The sequence below is a fragment of the Equus przewalskii genome, unplaced genomic scaffold, assembly GCF_037783145.1.
Source record: "Equus przewalskii isolate Varuska unplaced genomic scaffold, EquPr2 contig_11346, whole genome shotgun sequence".
In the NCBI taxonomy this organism is placed as follows: Eukaryota; Metazoa; Chordata; class Mammalia; order Perissodactyla; family Equidae; genus Equus; species Equus przewalskii.
Genome location: NW_027226840.1, coordinates 1 through 18,500, shown reverse-complemented (window position 1 = coordinate 18,500; position 18,500 = coordinate 1). Strand labels below are relative to the sequence as shown.

At 39.9% G+C, this 18,500-nt stretch overlaps 1 protein-coding gene and 1 pseudogene across 1 annotated transcript; both read left to right on the top strand.

The window, feature by feature from the left end:
* Nucleotides 1-2,700: 2,700 nt before the first annotated feature.
* Nucleotides 2,701-3,976, top strand: LOC139081264 (olfactory receptor 10H3-like). Its single transcript, XM_070606740.1, has one exon. The coding sequence runs from the start codon at nt 2,716-2,718 to the stop codon at nt 3,562-3,564; it is 849 nt and encodes a 282-aa protein (XP_070462841.1). The 5' UTR covers nt 2,701-2,715; the 3' UTR covers nt 3,565-3,976.
* Nucleotides 3,977-13,800: 9,824 nt separating this feature from the next.
* LOC103545945 (olfactory receptor 10H4-like) lies at nt 13,801-18,052 on the top strand (annotated as a pseudogene).
* The last annotated feature ends 448 nt before the right edge of the window (nt 18,053-18,500 follow it).

Below are 18,500 nucleotides of genomic sequence, written 5' to 3'. Positions count from 1 at the left end.
AATTTTGTAGTACGTATTCCTTATCTAGCTAAGAAAGACCCCTTCGATTTCATGCAGTGAAGAGACCTTTCATAAAACCATGAATAGGAGTTGAATTTTACAATTATCCTGCCTGATTGAAATAATTATATGAGTTTTCTTTTTTACTTTATTTATATGATGAGTCACATGACAAGTTCTCTGATGTCCAACCATCCTTCTCATTCATGGGATCTTCCCACACCACTTGATCACAATATACTGTTTTTCATAAACTATTGCATTTGACTAGGTTATGTCTTATGATGGATTTTAAAATCCACATGGATAGGGGAAAGCAAATGTCTGCTCTTATAAACATTCTACCTGGCTTTAGAATCAAGATTGCATTAACCTGAGGAAGTGAGTGCAGTCAATTATATATATTTTTCTGTTTTTTGAAGAACATGTATAAGGTTCCAGTTGTTCCTTAAACTTTAGGAGAGCTCACCTGCAAACTCACTGGGGCCAATGGTATTAGGGAGGGAAGGTCCTTGACAAAACTTCTCAACTTCTTTAAAACTTATTTCCACATCCAGGGCCCCTATTGTTTCCTGCACCAGTTTTGGAATTGTATATTTTCTAAGAATTTATTCATTTCATCTATAGTTTCAAATTTGTCACATTATATTTTTATCATTTTTAAAATATCTATTATTTTTGTTATTTCCCAGTGTTAATTTTGTGTTTTGTTACTGGCATCTTCTCCTTTTTCTCTCTATCTAACTAATCTTTTCCAATAAACTGATATTCCTTTTATTAGCATAATATTTTCTTGATTTCATTTCCTGATAAATATATTTAAAGGTGTATATTTCCCAAATAAGACTATTTTGGTTTAAAAATTTGACATTCAATGCTTAAATTATTTAATTAAATATTTCTTAATTTTTTTGATTTACTGTTGAAACATTAGATTATTTAATAGAAAATTTAGCTTCCAAACAGAAGAGATTTGAAAAGCTATTCCTTCTCCATTAATTTCTATTGTTAGTGTATTATAATCTGAATAATATTTAACTTTGCCATTGATGGAGAATGTTTTATGTCCTAATAGCGTCAATTTTTGTAAAAGTCCTCTATGTGTTTGAAAACAATGTTTAATCACTTTTTTGGAAGAGTCTAAATATATCCAATAGCTAATGTCTCAAAATTATTAATTGCATTCTTGCTAATAATTCACAAATTGCATTTCTGAAATCTGTTAAAATATCTAATTATAATTTATCTATCTATTATTGATTTAGCTATTTCTATTTATATCTCTTTCATTGATGTTGTGTTGTTTAATTATTACTTAATATTCCAGGATGTATTGTTTTATTGATTAATGATATTTATGCTGCTCGCTAAGATGGTCTTCTAACATTTATAAAATATTATTTCTTTATCACTTGGTGTATGTGTGTAATTGTTAAATTTTAGCATGCATGTAAATACTGAGAATATTTTGCTTCCCATCCAAAATAACAAGAATATGCTTAACTACTAAATAATAATAATTTCTTAATATTTTCACATCTAATCATTCATTCATACCATGAACAAATTTTCTCTATTGCCATAAAAATGCTTTACAGATAGTTTATCTAAATCAGGATCCAATCTAGTATACTATATTGCATCTGCTTGTTATGTCCCTTGAATTTCACTTCATCCTTTTCATCACCTGATTTATTGATGAGACCAGACCACTTTCTGTGGAATATCTCCACTTCTGAATTTGTCTAATTGCTCCTCATAGTATCATTTAGTTTGTTCCTCCATCCTCTAGACAATGATAATTCCTTCATGCTCAGCTTTGGCCAATGGGCACATTTTCTATCTGGTTCCTGTATCCTCTTAACATCACCCATTACTCAGAGAAAGTTCCAGTTCACAGCGGCAAGACATGTCCTAGGCTTTCTTCCATACTCAGACCATTTCTCCAGGATTCCTGCTTGCTTGGTAATGACTTATGGTAATAGAGACATTATGATTGTTGTTTCCTTAAATTCCATTTTGTCTGTTTTTGAGATTGCTGAATCAACTTTCCTTTGGTACATTTGCCTGGCATATATTTATCCATCCTTCTCTTTTCAAACTTTCTGTTCAGTTTATTTAGAATAGCAAATGCAAATATGAAATAAGATGGCAGAAATAAGTACCAATAAAACAGTACTAAAACAAGAATAAATAGGTTAAATAATTAAAAGAAAAAGATTCTCAGAGAATAAAATTTTTTTGAACCCAAATCCAAATATATGATTCTGAACAGGAACAATATTCAAGAGAATGCGACGCTGACCATCTCTGTCTGTCTTTAATGGTTACAATATGGGAACTTTTATGTCATTTAGTCACTGTTAGTAAAAAACAGTAGTCAAACTATGTTTTACGCATGTAATAGGGTGATCTCATGTTATCCCTATCCCAATGTTCATGGTAAAAACTATTATCATTTACTCCTTGCTATGATGAAGATTGTGAGACCCAGAAAAGCTAAGCAACTTATTCAAACCTGAAAGCTCTTAAATTGTCATTTAATTGTGTTAGAGTCTATGTTTTAATCACTGTGCCCTCATTCTGTTTCTGATCTGAGCAGATGCAGCATCCTTGCCTGGTCAGAACTGGAGCACGGTGACTGAATTCATCCTCATTGGCTTCTCCACCTTCCCCCAGCATCTCCTGCCCATCTTCTTCTTCCTGTACCTGCTGATGTACCTGTTCACGTTGCTGGGGAACCTGCTCATCATGGCCACCATCTGGAGCGAGCGCAGCCTCCACACGCCCATGTACCTCTTCCTGTGTGCCCTCTCCATCTCTGAGATTCTGTTCACTGTGGCTGTCACCCCTCGCATGCTGGTGGACATGCTCTCCACCCATCACTCCATCACCTTTGTGGCCTGTGCCAGCCAGATGTTCTTCTCCTTCACGTTTGGCTTCACCCACTCCTTCCTGCTCATGATCATGGGCTATGACCGCTACGTGGCCATCTGTCACCCTCTGCGCTACAATGTGCTCATGGGCACCCAAGGCTGTGCGAGTCTCGTGTTCTGGTCCTGGGCTGGTGGCTCAGTCATGGGGATGATGGTGACATTGATAGTTTTTCACCTCAACTTCTGTGGGTCTAATATGATCCACCATTTTGCCTGCCATGTGCTTCCCCTCTTGAAGTTGTCCTGTGGGAAGGAGACATCCTCTGTCACCTTGGGTGTTATCCTGGTGTGTGTCACGGCTCTGTTGGGCTGTTTGTTCCTCATCTTCCTCTCCTATGTCTTCATTGTGGCCGCCATCTTGAGGATCCCCTCAGCTGAGGGCCGGCACAAGACCTTCTCCACATGTGTGTCCCACCTCACTGTGGTGGTCGTGCACTACGGTTTTGCCTCCATCATCTACCTCAAGCCCAAGGGCCCTCATTCTATGGACAGTAACACCCTGATGGCCACCACCTATACAGTCTTCACGCCCTTTCTTAGCCCAATCATTTTCAGCCTCAGGAATAGGGAGCTGAAGAATGCCATAAAAAAATGCGTCTGCAGAAAAGTCTGTCTTGTGAGCTCCTGACAAACAGTTTGGAGGTGAGGAACTATGATAGAAGGGCTGAGATAATGATCTGTCCCCATAAGGCTGTTGTAAGGGCTCAGGTGTGTGAAAATACCTACACCCTATAGGATGTCGATGAAGCTATCGATTTGTTTCTCCTCAGTTTGCTTGTCCTACTCTTGACTAGGCCTAAGCAATCATGATCCCTTGTTTATAAACCAGAGTGATGAACTCCGCCTCATTATCTGAGCCAAGACTGAGTTATCTCTCTGTAGGTGGGTGAGTGGCATCACGTGGATGTGTCTGGGTACTGATGCACTTGGCCCTTCTTGAATGGACAAGCAAGAAAATACTTTATTTCCCCCCACCAAGTAAGAATAAACAATAATAATAATAATAATAAATGCCACCAGCATTGGACCTTTTCTCTGTATCAGGCATTGTATCTAGTGTTTTACTATTGTCTTTTAAATTATTAAAAATGTGCACAAGATAATAAAGTATGTGTCTCTGAGAAAATGGGTTACGGTTTGCAGTTCCTCACTGCCTGTGGGAGGGATGGATTCTACGAGAGTTTTCTTACATTGAGCCAAGTTGAGTAAAGGAATCAGAATCAATACAGAGAGAGACCGAGAGAGAAGGAAAGAGAGAGAGAGAGCAGATCAGTAGGAATAGAGTCCTTTAAATCAATCTGAACTGGAATTAGATGAAAAAGAATATCAGGCAAAATCTGGGAAAGGGAGGAAGAAGGAGAAGCAGGTTGGTAAGAGAGCAGTTTGCCCCTGAGGAAGGGATAGAGAAGGGAGATGCGGGAGGTAAGGATTCAGGAAGGGAGGGAGAGAGAGAAGGAGAGGAGAGAGAGAAAGGGATGGGGTTCAGTGTTTGGGTAAGACCATAAAGCATGTTAAAAAGGTGTTGCAATCTGACATCTTGTGGAAATCCTTTTATCTTTTTCTCCACATATTTGTTAAAAACCCGTTAATGTCTCATTACTGTGGTTGAGTTGCACCTATTTGGAGGATGTGTTGAAAGGCAGAAGTTCAACCTCAAGATGAGCTGGGGCCTCTCTGAGAGAGAGTCAGCAGGGGATCCTTGCTATGTGTGCAGAGTTGGAGGTTGAGTGGAGGCTGCAGGGCCCCAAAGGCCAACTGAGGTCCCTCCTGGCCTCTCCAGACCCTGTGGACAGATCCTCTAGGTTGGCGTCCCGGAGAGGCCGTGGGGAGCAGCGTGCTGGGAAGGCTGCAGCAGGGATAAAGCACATGGCCTCAGCTGGAGGAGCCCCGAGGTCTGCCCCACACCTGCCTGTGTGTGCTGCTCACAGCATCAAGCAGGAGAGCTTCTTCTGCCCTCCCCTGCTGGAGGCTTCATGGGAGAGGCGGCCCAGGCTGAGGGAGACCAGGACTGTGAGGGTAGGAGGGCAGGATCAGACAGTTGTTGGGAGGGGAGTGCTGCCCAGCCTGGACATGGGGTCAGGACCCGGGAGAAGGGTCCTAAGAGAGGCTCTTTCTTTGGGAGGGATCTTCTCAGGTTACTTCTTCTGGGTCCCTGCTTCTCACCCACCTGGGTGCCCTTTCTAGCCTCTAGGTCAGTGATTCTCATGTTGGGTGATTCTGACCCCTATGGAATACTTGTACATGTCTGGAGATACGTTTGGTTGTTTCACTCACGAGGAGGGAGGGATGCTACTGGCATTGGTGGACTGGGGCCAGGAAAGCTACCAAACATTGTACAATCCTGTAGTAGGGTAGTACACTGTTTCAACTAATGAACCAATATGGATACATTATTGTAACTGAATTCCGTACTTTACCTTAGGTTTCACTCTTTGTGTTGTACATTCTACGGGTTTTGACAAAGGAATACTGACAAGTATCCACCGTTGCAGTATCATACAGAGTAGTTTCATGTGCTATATCTTTAATGCGTCCAAATGGAATTATGCCAGAGAGGTTTTCCTCTGTTTTGCTTTATTCTCTCATAATATTTTGAAGAATCATATTCCCTGCCCTGTGTACATTTAACTCCTGCCTGGGGGACCAGAGTTTGTGTACAACCCATCTTACCTGTCCTCTCCCTCGTTACGGACAGGCAGGCTTGTCCCATTCCCCTACTAGAGCAATGCTACAAGGAAGATCCTCTTACACACTCCCCTAGAAATAGGTATGAGGAACCGAAACAGATGCTCAGGAGCAAAATGACAGGTACACAGAGCATGTGTTCTCTTAATTTTCATCATTGCATGTTCCAGCAGCCGTGCTCCAGCAACCTTTCTCCCCACAGCCCGGTCAACTCGGGACATGTTTTGATGCAGGGGACTGAACAGCTGCACAGTGAAATTCCATTGTTCTCTCTCTTTTTCCTGTTATTACTCTTTTCAGCATCTTTCCATTTACCTGGGTACCTCTTTCTGTGTTTTGTCTGCTCGTGACCTTCGCTCATTTCTGTACTGAAGTTCCTACTTCTTTTCTTTTTTTTCTTTTTAAATATTGGCACCTGAGTTAACAATGGTTGCCAATCTTCTTTCTTTTTCTGCTTTCCCACCCCTAAATCCCAGCTGTACGTAGTTGTATATTTTAGTTGTGGGTCCTTCTAGTTGTGGCATAGGACAATGCAAATGCTCTTTTCCCAACTTTCCATCTGCCTGTCAACTTTATCCAGGACGTCCTTTGTTGAACAAAATCCTTCATGTTGATGTTTTCTATCTTTTCAAAATCACCTTACCATTTGTGCTTGAAAAATTTTGCTAAGAGTTCCTTCTCCACTGCTAGATCAACAAAATTATTATTCTACACTTTCTCCTGTTAACTTTATAGTCTATATTTCATATTTGTGTCTTGTTCCATCTGGATTCCACATTTGCATGTGGTCTTAGGCAGAAATTTAGATTAACTTTCCTTCATAAAATGAGCATTTTCCCAACATAAACTAGTATAGAATCCATCTTTTCCTTTGACTCCTGTAGCTGCCTTTATCATACATTAGGTTTTGATAATGCAGGCACGTTTTCTGAGACAATCAATCGCTTTAATCAGTGTCTGTGTATGTTCCACGTTTATCTTGTTAAAAATGACTATGACTGTATAATGTGTCTCAATCTCTGCAAAGGCTTATGTCTCCCAATTGCTCGTTGTTATTTTCTTTTAACTTTTTATTGAGATTATGATGGTTTACAACCTTGTGCAATTTCAGTCGTACATTATTGTTTGTCAGTCGTGTTGTAGGTGCACCACTTCACCCTTTGTCCCCAGCCCCATCCCCCCTTTCCCCAGTAGCCACTAGTCTGTTCTCTTTGTCCACATGTTTAACTTCCGCATATGAGTGGAGTCATACAGAGATTGTCTTTCTCTATCTGGATTATTTCACTTAACATAATACCCTCAATGTCCATCCATGTTGTTGTGAATGAGACGATTTTATCCTTTTTTTGGCTGACTGGTATTCCATTGTGTGTATATATGTATATATACACCCTATCTTCTTTATCCAATTATCAGTTGATGGGCACTTAGGTTGCTTCCACGTCTTGGCTATTGCAAATAATGCTGCAATGAACATAGCGGTGCATGGGCCTTTTGGAATTGCTGACTTCAAGCTCTTTGGATAGATACCCAGTAGTGGGATGGCTGGGTCATATGGTATTTCTATTTTTAATTTTTTGAGAAATCTCCACACTGTTGTCCATAGTGGCTGCACCAGTTTACATTTCCACCAGTAGTGTATGAGGGTTCCTTTTTCTCCACAACCTCTCCAACACTTGTTACTTTTTGTTTTGGTTATTTTTGCCATTCTAATGAGTGTAAGGTGATATCTTAGTGTAGTTTTGATTTGCAGTTCCCTGATGATCAGTGATGATGAGCATCTTTTCATGTGCCTATTGGCCATCTGTATATCTTCTTTGGAGAAATGTCTGTTCATGTCACCTGCCCCTTATTTGATTGGGTTGTTTGAGTTTTTGTTCTTGAGCTGTGTGAGTTCTTTATATATTATGGAGATTAACCCTTTGTCGGATATATGACTTGCAAATATTTTTTCCCAGTTGGTGGGTTGTTTTTTTGTTTCAATCCTGTTTTCCCTTGCCTTGAAGAAGCTCTTCAGTCTGATGCATTCCCATTTGTTTATTCTTTCTAGTGTTTCCCTTGTCTGAGAAGACATGGTGTCCGAAAAGATCCTTTTGATACTGATGTCAAAGAGTGTACTGCCTAGATTTTCTTCTAGAAGCCTTATGGTTTCAGGTCTTACCTTTAGGTCTTTGATCCATTTTGAGTTTATTTTTGTGAATGGGAAAAAGAATGGTCATTTTCATTCTTTTACATGTGGCTTTCCAGTTTTCCCAGCACCATTTGTTGAAGAGACTTGCTTTTCTCCAGTGTATCCCCTCCACTCCTTTGTCGAACATTAGCTCTCCATAGATGTGTGGTTTTATTCCTGGGCTTTCAATTCTGTTCCATTGATCTGTGCAGCTGTTTTTGTACCAGTACCATGCTGTTCTGATTACTGTAGCTTTGTAGTATGCTTTGAAGTCAGGGATTGTGCTGGCTCCAGCTTTGTTCTTTTTTCTCAGGATTGCTTTAGCAATTCGGGGTCTTTTCTTGCCCCATATGAATTTTAGGATTCTTTGTTCTATTTCTGTAAAGAATGTCATAGGCATTCTGATAGGGATTGCATTGAATCTGTAGATTGCTTTAGGTAGAATGGACATTTTAACTATGTTTATTCTTCCAATCCGTGTGCATGGAATGTCTTTCCATCTCTTTATGTCGTCATCCATTTCTTTTAGGAAAGTCTTGTAGTTTTCGTTGTGTAGGTGTTTTACTTCCTTAGTTAAATTCACCCCATGGTATTTTATTCTTTTTGTTATGATTGTGAATGGTATTGTGTTCTTGAGTTCTTTTTCAGTTAGTTCGTTATTAGAGTATAGAAATGCTACTGATTTATGTAAGTTGATTTTATACCCTGCAACTTTGCTGTAGTTGTTGATTATTTCTAATAGTTTTCCAATGGATTCCTTGGGATTTCTATATATAAGATCATGTCGTCTGCAAACAGCGAGAGTTTCACTTCTTCACTCCCTATTTGGATCCCTTTTATTACTTTTTCTTGCCTAATTGCTCTGTCCAAAAGCTCCAGTACTGTGTTGAATAAAAGTGGTGATAGAGGGCATCCTTGTCTCGTTCCTGTTTCCGCGGGGATGGCACTCAGTTTTTTCACATTGAGTATGATGTTGGCTGTGGGTTGTCATGTATGGCCTTTATTATGTTGAGGCAATTTCCTTCTATCCCCATTTTGTTAAGAATTTCTATCATAAATGGCTGTTGGATCCTATCAAATGCTTTCTCTGCATCTATTGAGCTGATCATGTGGTTTTTATTCCTGAATTTTTTGATGTGGTGTATCACATTGATTGATTTGCGGATGTTGAACCATCCCTGTGTCCGTGGTACAAATCCCACTTGATCATGATGTATGATCCTTTAGATAAATTGCTGAATTCAGGTTGCCAAAATTTTGTTGAGAATTTTTGCCTCTATGTTCATCAGCGACATTGGCCTGTAGTTCTCCTTTTTTGTGCTGTGCTTGTCAGGTTTTGGTATCAGAGTGATGTTGGCCTCATAGAATGTGCTAGGAAGTGTTCCATCCTCCCTAATTTTTTGGAATAGCTTGAAAAGGATAGATATTAAATCCTCTCTGAATGTTTGGTGGAATTCCCCCGGAAAGCCATCTGGTGCTGGGGTTTTATTCTTTGGGATGCTTTTGATTGCTGTTTCAATCTCTTTCCTCGTTATTGTTCTGTTCAGATTGTCTGTCTCTTCTTGACTCAACTTTGGGATGTTGTAAGAGTCTAAGAATTTATCCATTTCCTCTAGGTTATCCATTTTGTTGACATATAGTTTTTCATAGTATTCTCTTATAATCCGTTGTATTTCTGTGGTGTCTGTTGTTATCTCTCCTCTTTCATTTCTGATTTTGTCTATTTGAGCTTTCTCTGTTTTTTTCTTAGTAAGTCTAGCTAGGGGTTTGTCAATTTTATTTCTCTTCTCACAGAACCAGCTCCTTATTTCATTGATCTTTTCTACTGCCTTTTTTGTTTCAATAGCATTTATTTCTGCACTGATTTTTAGCATTTCTCTCCTTCTGCTGACTTTGGGCTTTGTTTTTTCTTCTTTTTCTAATTCAGTTAGGTGTAATTTGAGATTGCCTATTTGGGACTTTTCTTGTTTGTTAAGGTGAGCCTGTATTGCAATGACTTTCCTTCTTACTGTAGCTTTTGCTGCATCCCATATGAGTTGGTATGGCATGTGATCATTTTCATGTGTCTCCAGATATTTTTGATTTCTTCTTTAATTTCTTCAATGATCCATTGCTTCTTCAATAGCATATTACTTAGTCTCCACATCTTTGTCCCTGTCTCAGCTTTTTTCTTGTAATTAATTTCTAGCTTTATGACATTATGATTGGAGAAGATGCTTGCTGTTATTTCAAATTTTTTAAATTTATAGAGGCTTGCTTGTTTCCCAACATATAGTTTATCCTTGAGAATGTTATGTGTCCACTTGAGAAGAATGCGTATTCTGCGGTTTGGGGATGGAGTGTTCTATATATGTCTATTAAGTCCAACTGTTTTAGCTTTCTGTTTAATTCCACTGTTTCCTTGTTGATTTTCTGCCTGGATGATCTGTCCAATGATGTGAGTGGGGTGTTGAGGTCCCCTACTATTATTGTGTTATTTTTGATGTCTTCTTTTAGGTTTGTTAATAGTCGCTTTATGCACTTTGGTGCTCCGGTGTTGGGTGCATAGATATTTATAAGCATGATTTCTTCTTGATGCAGTGTCCCTTTGATCATTATATATTGCCCCTCTTTGTCTCTCTTCACCTTCCTTATCTTGAAATCTACTTTGTCTGATATAAGCATTGTGACAACCACTTTCTTTTGCTTGCCATTAGCTTGGAGTATCCTCTTCCACCCCTTCACTCTGAGCTGGTATTTGTCATTGGGGCTCAGATGTGTTTACTGGAGGCAGCAAATTGTTGGATCTTGTTCTTTAATCCATCTTGCCACTCTGTGTCTGTTTATTGGAGAGCTCAATCCATTTACATTCTGGGTGATTATTGACATATGAGGGCTTAATGCCATCATTCTGTCACTCGTTTTCCGATTTTCCTGCATTTCCTTTGTTTCTCGTCCTGTGTGTTTTGGTCTACACATTGAGTTCTGCAGTTTGTTATGCTATGTTTCTTAGTTTTTTCCTTATTTATTTTTTGTGTCTTTGTTCTACTTTTTAGTTTAGTGGCTACCCTGAAGTTTGTATTCAGAATCTCGTGCATAACATAGTCCGTTTTCTGATGGCCTCTTATTTCCGTAGTCTAAACTGATTCAGTCCCTTTCCTCCTCCCCTCCTAAGTTATTATTCTTGTATCTTATCCAGCTTCTGTTCTGAGTTTGTGGTCAAAGTGACGAGATTGTCTTTGTTTGTGATCTTTTCCTTCCTTTTATCCTAATGCTACAGTTGAATATTTGCTATCCTATTCTGACTCTATCTATTTGTCTCCTTCCCCTGTCTTTTGTGACCCCATTCTCCCTTTTTTCCCTTTTTCAGCTATGAGGGCCTTCTTGAGGATTTGTAGTGGAGGAGTGGGTCTCGTGGCTATGAAGTCCCTCAGCTTTTGTTCGTCTGGGAAAGATTTAATTTCTCCTCATATCTGAAGGGTATTTTTGCTGGATAGAGTGTTCTTGGCTGAAGATTTTTATCCTTCAAACTTTAGAATATGTCATTCCATTCTCTCCTAGTTTGTAAGGTTTCTGCAGAGAAATGTTCCGAAAGTCTGATAAGGGTTGCTTTGTAGGTTATTTTCTTCTGCCTTGCTGCCCTGACTATTCTTTCTCTGTCACTCACTTTTGCCAGTTTTACTACTATATGCCTTGAAGTAGGTCTTTTTACATTGACAAATTGAGAAGATCTGAAAGCTTCCTCCACACACATTTCCCTCTCATTCCCTCGATTTGGGAAGCTCTCTGCTATTATTTCTGTGAACAAGCTTTCTGCTCCATTCTCCTTCTCCTCACCTTCTTGGATACCTATAATTCTTATGTTGCATTTCTTCATTGAGTCAGATATTTCTTGGAGACATTTTTCATTTCTTTTTAGTCTCAGTTCTCTCTCCTGCTCTGTCTGGAACAATTCAACATGTCTATCTTTTTTTTTCTGCTTTATCTCCCCAAATCCCCCCCGGTACATAGTTGTATATCTTAGTTGTAGGTCCTTCTAGTTGTGGCATATGGGACGCCGCCTCAATGTGGCCTGAGGAGTGGTGCCATGTCCACGCCCAGGATCCAAACCCTGGGCCGCCGCAGTGGAGCATGCGAACTTAACCACTCGGCCATGAGGCTGGCCCCATCAACATGTCTACCTTCAATTATGCTGATTTGCTCCTCTGTGGTGTCCACACAAGCATTCGGGGAATCTGTATTTTGTTTTGCCTCTTCCATTGAGCCCTTCATCTCTAGTATTTCTGACTGATTCTTCTTTATAGTTTCAATGTCTTTTGTGAAGTAGCTCCTGAACTCATTGAATTATTTCTCTATATTCCCTTTTACCTCATTGAGTTTTTTGATGATAGCTATTCTGAATTTCATTGTTGTTTAGTTTACTCATTTCTGACTCCTCAGGACAGAATTCTGAATATTTGTTTTCTTTCTGGTCTGGAGTTTTGATGAACGGTGTGATGCTGGAAGGGTGGGTTTTTTCCATTTTGATATTATTCGGTGGCAGTTACAGCCTATCGCCACTGGATGGGGGTTGAGAGCCACATATTCTGAGCCCTATGCCTTCAGCTGAGATGGCGCAGCACAGCACGGGTTGAGGGGGGTGCATTTTCCTTTGTGCACAGTCCCTGGTTTCCTGATCAGCTCTGCTATCTGGTCTCCTGGGGTCTTGGCTTGATAAGGTCACCCCACGCAATAGCTTTTGCCAGGTTAGGGGGCTTCCCTCTAGGCTGCAAGGACCTTAGGGAGTTCTGGGAGGTTCTGCAGGCATGTGACCCCTCCCCTGATCCTTCCCTCACAGCTCCTTCTGCAGGACGATTGCAGTCTTTAGGGGAGGGAGTGAAGTCTCTCTTAACACATTCCAGCTCCTCTGAGGGGGGCTCCCACGTCTCCGCCCCCCATCATTTGGCTGCTGTGACTGTCTAAGGATTCCTGTGCTTTTAGGGCATTTTCTGTTCAAATATGGTTGCTCCTTTTTGTTGTATGTTGGAGGGGAGAGAGTCCCAGGCAAGCTCACTCTGCCATGACACTGATGTCCCCAATTACTCATTTTAGAAAGTTAGTATAGTTTTGCCCTATTTTTGTTTTTCAGAAGGAAATTTCGATAGTGTTAAATTTACAGTCAGTTCACGGGAATTGGAAGTGCGTTTGCACCAATGACATAATTTGGGGAACAACTGACATCATAACCACACTAGCTCATCCCGTCCAAGAGTGTAGACAGGTTTTCATGTATTCAGATCACCTACATTTTTACTAGTAGTTAAATTTTCTGTCTTTGGAGGTATTGCAAGCTTTGGGTTAATTCCTATACATTTTATAACAGAGGATGCCAAAGTGTGATATGAGGAACCCTGGGGTCCACAGTCCCTTCCTTTTCCACTTACATCTGAGGATGGGTTTTGTCATATCGTCGACTGGAAGAACATACTGCCACAGACTGAATGAGAAGCAGATACAATGATCAGGTTGTCTCCTCTCAACTCAGACGTTGGACATGTTTCAAAAATGTAAAACAAGGCCACTCTTCTCACTAAATGTTTTTTAACATGTACTTTCCTAAAAGCATGTTACTTGTATTAACATGAAATAAGTGTATGTTGCTCTTTTAAATGTACTAATAGCTAAATATTTTTGAAGATTCTCAGTTTTAATGTCTAATTGGGTAAAAACTGATAGAGGCCTTTAGGGGCCTCAGTAACGTTTGAGTGTGGAGGATCCGGAGACCAAAATGCCTGAGAGCTGTTTCTTCACAGTTTGTGTCGCTCTTGGAAATCCTATCTTACTTTTTACTTAAATCCTATATGTTGAATGATTATTCCTGGTGTAATACCATGAGAAAGGCTATGAGTCTTGTGAATTGATCTGCCTCCTGCAGCATTGTGTTCTCCTGTTGTTGTCACGTGTCACATGCTGACCTTTGATCTTTTCCAGGTGGGTGATTACGTTCTTCCCTTCCAGTCCTGATGCTCCTTCTTTCTTTTCTCACCGCTCATGACTGTCGGTTCCACACTGAAGAACAGCAGAGACAGTGAGTAGCCTTCGCTTCCTCCTCATCCTAAAACACTGCCTCTGAAGTTTCCCCTTTTAGTGGACTTTTTGCTAAATTTGTGGGATATCTTCCTTATCTAGCTAGGAAAGTCCCCTTCCACACATGTTGCAAAGAGACTTTTTCAAAAACCCTAAATAGAGGTACGTATATCCAATGATTATGTGGTACACCTAAAGCTAGTACAGTGTGTATGTCACTTATAGCTCACAGAAAAAGCACAAACGGGACTTGATTTTTAGAAAGTATATTCCTTCCTTGATTGAAATAATCATACGATTTTTCTTTATTCCTTCTATATTTCTTTATTCTTATGATGAGTTACAGGATAGCTTTTCTGATGACCAACCACCCTTGTCATTCACAGGATAAACCAACACCACTTGATCATAATATACTACTTTTCATAAACCACTGGATCTTACTAGGTGATGTCTTAGTATGGATTTTAAAATCTGCATGAATAGGGCAAGCACGAATTTCTGTTCTTAGAAACATTCTACCTGGTTTTAGAATCAAGATTGCATTAACCTCATGAAATGAGTGGAGCAGTTTTCACATATTTTTTCTCCTTTTTGAAGAACATGTATAATATTCTCACCAAATCTTCCTTGAAAGTTTAGGAGAGCTCACCTGTAAATCCACTGGGGCCACAATATTGGGGAGGGACAGTCGCTGACTAACCATTTAATTTCTTTTGCTTTTTTCAATTTATTGCTATTTTTTTAAATTGCAGTAACATTGGATTATAACATTATATAGCTTTTGGATGTACATCATAATATATTCCGAATTCTGTTAGATTACATCATGTTCACCACCCAAAAACTAATTATAGTCCATCTCCTCACATGTGAGCCTAATCACCACTTTTGTTCCTCCCACCCCACCCCGATGGTAACCACCTATCCATTTTCCATTGCTATGTGCCCATCAAGGGACGAGTGGATAAAAAGATGTGGTATTTATACACCATGGAATACTACTCAGCCACAAGAAATGAGGAAATCCAGACATTTGTGACTACATGGATGGACCTTGAGGGTATTATGCTGAGTGAAATAAGTCAGAGGGAGAAAGTCAAATACCGTATGATCTCACTCATAAGTAGAAGGTAAAAACACCGACATTTAATTTTTTAAAACTAATTTCAGTATTCAGGGCTGCTATTTTTTCTTGCACCAGTTTTGAAAGTTTACATTTTTCAAAGAATGTATTTATTTCATCTACTGTTTCAAACTTGTTAACTTGTATTCTTCTTACTATTGTTATTAATTTTAAAAATATCCATTTTTTGTTGTTATTTCGCAATGTTAATTTTGAGTTTTGTTGTTGACATCTTGTCCCTTTTTCCTCTATCTTGTTAATCTTTCCAATAACCTGATTTTGCTTTTATTGAGCATGATTGTTTTCTTCATAAAGTTTCTTAATAAATATATTTAAAGATGTGTATTTCCTTCATAGTACTCTTTCAGGTTAAAATTTGACTTTTGATGCTTCAATCATTTAACTGTAAATATTTTTACATTTGATTTGTGTTTTCCTGTTGAAACAGAAGAATATTTAATAATCACTTTAGCTTCCAAATCTAGCTGGTCATAAAGCTATTCCTTCTCTATCAATTTCTAGTTTACTGCACTATAATCTATATAATATTTATACTTTCTAATTGATAGGGGATGTTTTTATCTGCTAACATGTACTCAGTTTTTGAAAAATTCCTCTATGTGCTTGAAATCAATGTTTAATCTCCCTTTCTTAAGAGTCTAAATATATCCAATAGCTAAAATCTGAACATTCTAATTGCATTTTAATTAATAATTCCCAACTGACATTTCTGAACTCTCTTAAAATGTCTACAATTTTTTATCTATTGTTGATTTAGCTCTTACTATTGATATCTATTTCCCTGAAGTTGTATTGATTATCTGCTACTTAATATCCAGGTATACTGTTATATAGATGATTGATCCTCATGCTGGTTTCTACAGTGTTCTTCTATACTTAAGCAACTATTCCTCTTTGTCTCTTGGAATGTGTGTGTGTGTGGAATTTTGAAATTCTGCATGCATCTAAACTAAGAATATTATCTTCACAGCCAAAATAACGAGATCACACGTAAAATCAACTAAATTAATAACAATCCCTTAATATTATTCATACTTAGCCATTTATTCATTCCATAATCAAAGTGTTCTTGGAGCTTTAACAATAGTTTACACCAGTTTACCTAAATCAGGATGTAATCTAGTACCTGCATTGCACCTGGGTGCCATGCCCCTTAAATTTCTCTTCATTCTTCTCATGACTCTGGTACTGATGAGATGAGAACAATTGCTCTGTGGAATATCCCACCCTCTGGATTATCTGCTTGCTGCTTAGGATGTTATTTAAATTGATCCTCCATTCTAAGTGCAATGATCATTCATTTACATGATCAGCTTTGGCCAATTGTGCACATTTTCAAACTGGTTCCCACATCCTTTTAACATTGACCCATAACTCAGTGAAAGTTTCATCTCCGGCTGAGACAAGACATCCTAGGCTTGCTTCCATGCCCAGGCCATTTCTCCAGGGAGGCTTGGTTCCTTTCAGTGGCATATGGTAATAGAGACAGTATCATTATTGTTTCCTTAAATCCATTTTGTCTGTTTCAAGATTGCTGACTCAGCTTTCACTTGGTACGTATTTGGTTGACATATACTTGTCCATCCTTTCATTTTCAAACTTTATGTTCAGTTCCTTTAGAACAGTCAATGCAAAATATGAAGTAAGACAGCAGAAATGAGTACCATTAAAGCAATATCTAAATAAATGTAGATGGTTGAAATAGTCAATGAAAAGACAAAGACTCTCAGAGTAAAAATATTTTTTATCCCCAAGATCCAAATCTATGTTTTCTAGAACATGCACATTATTCAAGAGAATATGACCCTGACCATCTACATCTGTTTAATGGTCCCAAACATGGGAGCTCTTCTATATTTCAGTCTCTTTTAGTAAAAACCCAGTACCAAACTATGCCTGAAGCACTCAATATACTGATCTCATTTTATCTTGATCACAATACTGAATGGGAAACACTGTTATGATTTACTCTGTCTTACTGATGAAGACTATGAAACCCAGAAAAGTTGAGGAAATTGTTCAATAGAATAGAGCTCTTGAATTACCATATAATTGTGTTAGAGCCTATGGTTTAATGACTGAGCTTCAGTCCGTTTCTGATCTGAGCAGATGCAGCATCCTTGCCTGCTCAGAACTGGAGCACAGGGACTGAATTCATCCTCCTCGGCCTCTCCACCTTCCCCAGCATCTCCTGCCAGCCTTTTTCCTGCTTTTCCTGCTGATGCACCTGTTCACGCTGCTGGGGAAACTGCTCATCATGGCCACCATCTGGAGCGAGCACAGCCTCCACACGCCCATGTACCTCTTCCTGTGTGCCCTCTCCATCTCTGAGATTCTGTTCACTGTGGCTGTCACCACTCGCATGCTGGTGGACATGCTCTCCACCCATCACTCCATCACCTTTGTGGCCTGTGCCAGTCAGATGTTCTTCTCCTTCACGTTTGGCTTCACTCACTCCTTCCTGCTCATGATCATGGGCTATGACCGCTACGTGGCCATCTGTCACCCTCTGCGCTACAATGTGCTCATGGGCACCTGAGGCTGTGTCCGTCTTGTGTGCTGGTCCTGGGTTGGTGGTTCAGTCATGGGGATGATGGTGATATAGATCGTGTTTCACCTCACCTTCTGTGGGTCTAATGTGATCTACCATTTTGGGTGCCATGTGCTTTCCCTCCTGAAGTTGTCCTGTGGGAGGGAGACATCCTCTGTCACCTTGGGTGTGATCCTGGTGTGTGTCACGGCTCTGTTGGGCTGTTTGTTCCTCATCTTCCTCTCCTATGTCTTCATCGTGGCCGCCATCTTGAGAATCCCCTCAGCTGAGGGCCGGCACAAGATCTTCTCCACATGTGTGTCCCACCTCACTGTGGTGGTCGTGCACTACGGTTTTTGCCTCCATCATCTACGTCAAGCCCAAGGGCCCTCATTCTATGGACAGTGACACCCTGATGGCCATGACCTATACATTCTTCACCCCCTTTCTTAGCCCAATCACTTTCAGCCTAGAAACAAGGATGTGAAGATCGCCATAAGAAGATCTTCCTCAGCAAGCTCTTTCCCCAGGACTCCTGAAGTGGCTGGTTTTGTGGCAGGGGATGTGGTGGGTGGAAGCACATCAGTCTTCCACGTGTCAAAGGAGAAGAGTTACGCTTCACTGTGATGATTCCTGTCTGTGAATTCCCCTCCTCCCCCTCAGCAAGTGCTCTGTAAATTCTAGATTTCTGTTTTCTCTCCTTTCCCCCAGGCTGGTTGACCTCATTCCTCCCGGATTCACGGGGGAGACAACTTCCCCAAGATTGTCCTGGTGTGTCGACTTCCTTCTGTCCCCTGTGCTGAGAGTGGGTTGTCCATGGAGAACGGGATGCCCACATCGCTGTGTTGGGAACCTGTGTGCATGGTTTGTCTTGAATGTGTGAATGAGGGGTGCTTGATCTACTCAAAACAATGAAACAAACAGCACAGTGAGTCGGCACCTGCTGTATACCACGGATTGTGATCTGTGCTTCAGATACTTCATCTT